This window comes from Amblyomma americanum, chromosome 2, assembly GCF_052857255.1.
Source record: "Amblyomma americanum isolate KBUSLIRL-KWMA chromosome 2, ASM5285725v1, whole genome shotgun sequence".
Classification (NCBI taxonomy): Eukaryota; Metazoa; Arthropoda; class Arachnida; order Ixodida; family Ixodidae; genus Amblyomma; species Amblyomma americanum.
The window spans coordinates 47,633,459-47,640,201 of record NC_135498.1 but is presented as its reverse complement, the minus strand read 5'-3'; the positions used below and the strand labels follow the sequence as shown (position 1 = coordinate 47,640,201).

Below are 6,743 nucleotides of genomic sequence, written 5' to 3'. Positions count from 1 at the left end.
GTTATGGTTCTTCCTCACTCTCCCTTCTATCACGCACGCCTGCGATCGTTCCGTTAGGCCTAGGTCATCCATACGCTGTTTCCATACCCAGTTATTAATCTGTACACCGGGGCAACACGGGAGTTCCGTTCTTGCGTAGATATATATACGGTGCAGATTCTTCCGTCGATTACGAAACGGGATTGATGACAAGCAGCAGATGAATCCGAGCTCGGACTGCAATGTGCTGCAAATAAACGGCGGCTCGTTATTGATTGCTTTCCTCGGCAATCGTGTAACTAAGTGACTGCGTTTTCACGAAGTGGGCGCCCGCAATAACATTACGATTAGGGGTGGAAATTTGCGGTTTTTATTGTTTGCAAATTCCTCGGACTGTTTTCGGAGCTCATTTCAGAACGCAATTTTTGGTTGCTTTAGGCGAATATTATTTCTTGGGGAAGGATTACCGATTTTTTTCGGTGATATAGTATGGGGACCCCACTGCACTCAAAAGTCGCGAAAAGTTAATTTTAGCTTGTTTGCCGGTGAGAGCCGTTTATGTGCAAGTAATTAAGGCGCAAATGTCGTGTTGGAGTAATCGTGGCAATACGAAGTATTACGGCTGTAAAAAAAAAAAATAACAGTGCGGAATTCAGGTGATTGTACCGGAAGTAAAAAAAAAACGTAAATAGGAGTTTTTTTCTAAAAACTCCTTAGCGCGAAAACTCAGATTTAACGAGAAAAAATGATAAGGGATAGGAGACGCTTAAGTCATCTTAAGAGTGTAATACTCTGGCGTGAGAATCCTCACTGGTGTTGCGGGGTTTTCAGGGTGTTTCAGCGAAAACTTTCAATAATTCTCAAAAAAAAGTTTTGAGGTAAAAACGTGGCTTTTTCAGCATAGCATTACCAGTGTTGATGAAGACCGGAAAACCAGTGAATCGTCTTAAGTAGGATGCTGGTTAACTATTTTTAACAATTAACTTTTTATGTAGTATATAGAGATAGGCGCCTAGTTGTAAATAGAGATTTGTAGCCGGTCGTTAGTAATACCCCTATCAGTTTTTAGAATTTCGAAGACGCGATTATCCTCGGCGCGGTGGCTTGACAAAATTTGGCTACATCGTGCCAAAATACATGTGCTTTCGAAAAGCATGCAGGCAAAGCAGCCTTTCCAGTGCACGTTCTAGTCAAAAAAGTTAAATTTTGTCGAGCCACAGCGCCAAATGTAATCACGTTTTCGGAATTCTAAAAACTGATATGGCTATTACTAACGACCGGCTACAAGTCTCTAATTACGATTAGGCGCCTAACTCTACTAGCTTAAAAGTTAATTATTAACAACTAGTTAACCAGCTTACTAAAGACGACTCACCGGTTTTCTGGTGTCCGCCAACACTGGTAATACTATGCTGAAAAAGCCGTATTTTTACCTAAAAAAACAACCTATTTTTGAGAATTATTGAAAGTTGCGTCCTCTGTGCTGTGTCCCCCTCTTTCGTTCTGTTCTGTGTCACCACAGCAGTATTCTTTTCTAACGGCCACTTGCCCCCTTCCCTTACGGCGCGGTTCAGGTGTCCAACGATATATGAGACAGATACTGCGCCATTTCCTTTCCCCAAAAACCTATTATTATTATTATTATTATTATTATTATTATTATTATTATTATTATTATTAAAATACTGTCATGAAAATATTGAAGGTCCATTCTTCTCATATGCAGCAAAATCTTTCTTTTGAAGTGTTTCCATCGAACGCATCGAAAAGTTAACACTGCCATAAAAAAAAACTAATAGGGACTAACTAGTCCCAGAAAACTAACTAGCCCAGCAAGCAATGTCCCGCCACGGTTGGCTCAGTGGTTAGAGCACTCGGGTACTGATCCGGAGTTGTCGGGTTCTAACTCTACCGCGGCGGCTGCGTTTCGATGGAGGCGAAACGCAAAAGGCTCCCGTGTGCTGTGCGATGTCAGTGCACGTTAAGATCCCCAGGTGGTAGAAATTATTCCGGAGCCCTCCACCACGGGCAAATCTTTCTTCCTTTGTTCTTTCACTATCTCCTTCATCCCTTCCCTTACGGCGCGGTTCAGGTGTCCGCCGATATGTGAGGCAGATACTGCGCCATTTCCTTTCCTCAAAAACCATCTTTTTTCTTCAATTGTTGCGTATGGAAACGCATAGTTGTGTATTAGACGCACGATGAGGTCTCGTGGCGTGGTGACGTCTCCTATTACGGCTGCTCACATACCTCGAACCATAAATACATATCTGTACTAAGTCGGCAGAAAGTTACCAAAGGTAGCGCTCATGAAACTCAAGCAACAAACCGTTAGCATCCGTTCCTGTAATACGACAAATAACACTGGAAAGCATGCAACCATAAAACAAAGCAGCAGCCACTAAGACACTTGCCTTTTTGCACTGCTTTTCGCTTGTGTCCAGCGCTGAAAATACAACAAATTAAATATCTGGCTGGGAAAGCCGAGATATTGTTCCCATCGCTGTCCATTGCCCGCTAAATGAGTTTCCATAATACATGAAGATTTAGGTCCCCAGAAAAATTGCCTACGCGGAAGGATCTGCGAGGAATCACGTGGAATTTTTTGCCAGATTTGCCCGCGTCCCCGTTGGCGGGAAACGCAGAATGGCGCAATCGTGTGCAAGCGGCAGGTTAAGTGCCGGAAGATGCTTCGGGCAACGCTCGCCACTGTAAAGATGGTGATCGATGAGAGACGCATAGACTAATCGCGCGGCCATTACGTTGGGACATGCTTGCTGAAAAACTGCCCGACGACCCTGCGCCGCCCTACTCCGGCCGCTTGTGGCGCTTGTGAGCGCGACTTTATACTACAGTTTTTCTATGTTCTAAAAATGTGCAGCGGTCGACAGCGCGCGGTTATAATTCAGCCAGGGCCTGGACACTCGCGCGCGAGCTGCGCAAACTTGTTCACCCTGTTACATATTTGCAAATATTGTAAATATTGTACATACCTCTCCCCGGTCCTTTTTTCCTGCCGCTCCCCTCTATACTTCTTGCAATCCTCTCCCTGTCCCTTTATTTCCGCCGGGAATAATAATAATAATTGGGTTTTGATGAAAGGAAATGGCGCAGTATGTCTCATATATCATTGGACACCTGAACCACGCCGTAAGGGAAGGGATAAAGAGGGGACTGAAATAAGAAAGGAAGAAAGAGGTACCGTAGTGGAGGGCTCCGGAATAATTTTGACCACCTGAGGAAATTGCCTTTTGAGGAAAGCAAATGGCGCAGTAGCTGTCTCACGTATCTCTACGAACCACGCCGTAAGTAAAAGATAAAGGAGAGAATGAAAGAAGAAAGGAAGAAAGAGGTGGCCGTAGTGGAGGGATCGGGAATAATTTCGACCACCCGGGTAAAGTGTACTAGAACTTTAATCCGGGGATCTTTAACGTGCACTGACATCGCGCAGCGTATACGGGCGCCTTTGACGTTTCGCCTCCATCGAAACGCGGCCGCCGCGGACGGGTTCGAACCAACACCCCCTAGACTAAATGTTTTTGGTTCGAACCCGGGTACTCCGCCTCATTAGCGAGCGCCCTAACCATTGAGGCACTGGACGCAGTTCGGATGCTTAAGACGTTAGATAGCATATGCCGTAGCTGGCAACATCTTTTCCTTCATTTTTGTATTTTTTAGTAATAAACCACTACTGCTACTGCACCCTGCCCCGGACTACCCGGATCAGCCTGAAAAGTCGAGAGGAAACTCATTCATAGGAACAACGCGACAAAACGCGCGTGTGTCCTTATGGTACGTCCACACTAGCGACAAAAACGCGCGCGACACGCCGCGCGCGTCGAGCGGTGCTGTCGCGCGCGGCAAGATTCACGAAAAGCGGCAGCAACGCGCGGCAAACGCGCGAATGGGTGCGAGACCCATTTTTCGCGGCAGCCGCAAAACGACCACCAATCAAAAGCGAGCTGCGCTGTTGTGGCGCCACCTGTGGCATAAGCTAAGAATCATAACCTATGGGCTCCGTGACACGCGCACCGTAAATCTCAGACACGCACGCCGTAAAATCTCAGAGGCCATTTCCAGTCAAGGGGTCTGTTTTTGTTAAGCCTTCCCACACTGCCACCGAGACGTCGTCGAAGTCGCAATGGAAGCGTTTTTGGAAACTGTGCGTGGTTATCCGTGCCTGTATGATAAATCGAACATCGATTTTAAGGATAAGGACCTGCGCGCCAACCGCTGGCACATGATTGGACAACAGTTTGGAATGACAGGTGAGTAATTGGTGAAATTTTCTTAATGTTTCCGGAACATGTGTGAGCATGTGATTGTGTTTGTACCTACCATGCAGGCGAGCAGGCAGCGGGGAAGTTTAAGAACTTCCGCGACCGCTGGCTTAAGGTAGCGCTGGAGAAGAAGAAGGCCTACAAGAGTGGTGCTCCCGGCAAAGAAGGGAAAGCGAAAAGTGAATGGACATACTATTATATTCTAGACAGTTTCCTGCGGAAGACACCGTACTACGCCGAAAAGTAAGATGCACTTGTGAAGTGTGGTTCACCTCTGTTTCCGCTCGCACAGGGACCTGATCTGGTGCATATATTGTAATATTTGCTCCCTGGGTAAATGTATGCTCGCTAGTGCATGGGTGCATTTACTACCGTATTCAGAAATGCGACTTAGCTTTGCCGTGGCTCACGTGAACGGCTGACGCGCCGAAGGAAACGAAATGACCCTCTCTGGCATGTTCATTACAGACGATTCTTAATCTTATGTTGATCAAGTCCAGTCGCAACATTAATTTCTGAATACGGCCGCTCTCTTATCATGTTCAAGAATGGTGCTGTATTGTTCGATACATTGAAGAGGCATGTGCCTACGCGCCGTGCGCGAGGCGCATTCGTGCGGCACACAGCCGGACGTATTTCTGTATTTCTTCGTTAAATACGGAGTTTTCATCCTAGAACACATTCATGCATGTTATTTTTACGAAGAAATAATAAACTCGGTTGCTCGCGGTTTTGTTTTCTGCCGGCCGTGCGCTCGCCCTTTCTCCATGTTGCAGCATTTAGTGACTGCATTTGTTGCCACATACCACTCCAATTTTCAAAATTTTCCTGCCCTCGTCTGATTGCTGCGATATCCCGTGCTTGCAAACTCATATTTCACTGCTCTCGCATAGGCGACATTATCGAAGCAGTTAAAAAACTATTAAATTACTCTCACTTTTTCGTTTCATTATTTTGTTGCTCGGGGGTTTTACGGTACGATACAGGACAGCGTTTATTATTTGCATATAGTCACATAATTGAGAAATGTTAACATATGTGCGTGTGTGGTTGCTGTGTGGTTGCTTTCCAGATTAACCACGAATATCCCACTGCCACAAGAAAGGTAGGTGCTAATCCTATATTTAACTATGTTCTTGAATGCTTAGATTAGGTGTTTACATAATGATTCCTGCCCTCACAGACACCTGCAGCAGGCCGAAGAGGCACTGTCAACCAGCAGTGCTGCAGGCGATTGGTATTTTGTTTCTTTCTGTTTACGTACTGGGACCTGCATGTGGTACTCTGACAAATATTCATTCAACATAGATAAATCTTATATGCAGTTGGCCCAGCCCATCGCCTGCTGAAGAAGTGCTGGATGAAATGTATGCTTTGTCACATTTTGTTAGCACTACCATGTATCACGTCTACTTACTTCTGTTTATTATTTGTTGATGTCAATGCAGATGCTCTGGGAGAACAACTGCCTCAGATGAAGAGAGCTGTGGGTGGGTACTTGTGAATTTATTGTGAATGATCAATCATAGAACAGACATGCATGAAACACACTTGCTAATTGAAATAGTTTATTACTTACAAAGACGGATAATAATGCATTGCATAAATTGACTTCCTGGTAGTAAAATGCTGTGCACCACATACTGGACGTTTCATATCCTGTTGTCTCATCGAAACACATTCTCTATGTATTTCAGCTTGCTCAGTCCAACCCAAACTGAGACTGAAGCATCTTCCGGGTGAGCTTGTCTCAAGGAATGTTACATTGTATCTCTCTTAACAGATGATATTTTTCTTTTCATGCGTCCAAGGTCCAACAGTGGCACAAACAGAGCCCAGCCGCCAGCGCAGCCTTCCCAAGTGCGACTTTCCTCGACACCACAGTCTCGGTAGCTGCGTTGTTCATTTGTCCTGCAAAACATTGTATGTGTGTGTAACTGCCCATGAAAACTGCTGCATTATCATTACAGTAAAAGAAAAAAGAATGACACATTCGAAGAAGCTGTGCAGGAAGCACTGGGTAGCTGCAGCAGCACACTAAGCAGAATTGAGACTGCTAGGAAGCTTGCAGTACCCAGGGCCGAAAGCCCACCAGACGAATGCCAGGAGGCGGCCAACTGGATGGCCACAAAGCTGCGAAAGCTTCCTGCAAGAAAACGCTCAGAGATACTGTTTAAGATTCATTCGCTTATTTTTGAGGCCGAAATGGAGCTGCCCGAATGAATACTGTGCTACATTCCGGCAATAAAGAATGCTGTCCAATTTGTGCAGCATTATTGTGAATGCGCCTGAAACATATGTTTTGAGCAAATGATTGAAAACTGCATCATTACCTGTATTCCCGCGCGGGTCACTATCCTCTCCTGCCATGGCACCCGTCCTTCATTCATAAAGTAGGTTGCCAAGTGGTTGCGCATATCCATAGCTGTCCTGCAAAAGCAACAAAATGCAGCACCATCAGTGGCCAAACAAGGGAATCCTGAT

At 45.5% G+C, this 6,743-nt stretch overlaps 1 protein-coding gene across 6 annotated transcripts; it reads left to right on the top strand.

The window, feature by feature from the left end:
- Positions 1-4,037: 4,037 nt before the first annotated feature.
- On the top strand, positions 4,038-6,523 carry LOC144121171 (uncharacterized). 6 transcript variants are annotated; one of them, XR_013312558.1, is made up of 8 exons: positions 4,038-4,247; positions 4,325-4,502; positions 5,332-5,364; positions 5,443-5,496; positions 5,585-5,626; positions 5,708-5,998; positions 6,071-6,148; positions 6,230-6,523. XR_013312558.1 is itself a non-coding variant. In XM_077654195.1 (6 exons), the coding sequence occupies exons 1-6, from the start codon at positions 4,121-4,123 to the stop codon at positions 5,772-5,774; spliced, it is 501 nt and encodes a 166-aa protein (XP_077510321.1). In that variant the 5' UTR covers positions 4,038-4,120; the 3' UTR covers positions 5,775-6,523. The 6 variants fall into 6 exon arrangements, 3 of the variants coding, with proteins under 3 accessions (XP_077510321.1, XP_077510320.1, XP_077510322.1); XR_013312557.1 differs by having other exon boundaries at positions 6,071-6,523; XR_013312556.1 differs by having other exon boundaries at positions 5,708-6,148.
- The last annotated feature ends 220 nt before the right edge of the window (positions 6,524-6,743 follow it).

Excerpts from the sequence above, each read along its gene's own strand:
- LOC144121171 (XM_077654194.1), top strand. The coding sequence starts at position 4,121 with ATGGAAGCGTTTTTGGAAACTGTGCGTGGTTATCCGTGCCTGTATGAT. Across the intron at positions 4,503-5,331 it reads ACACCGTACTACGCCGAAAA|ATTAACCACGAATATCCCAC; the intron begins GTAAGATGCACT and ends GTTGCTTTCCAG. Across the intron at positions 5,497-5,584 it reads AGCAGTGCTGCAGGCGATTG|TTGGCCCAGCCCATCGCCTG; the intron begins GTATTTTGTTTC and ends TCTTATATGCAG.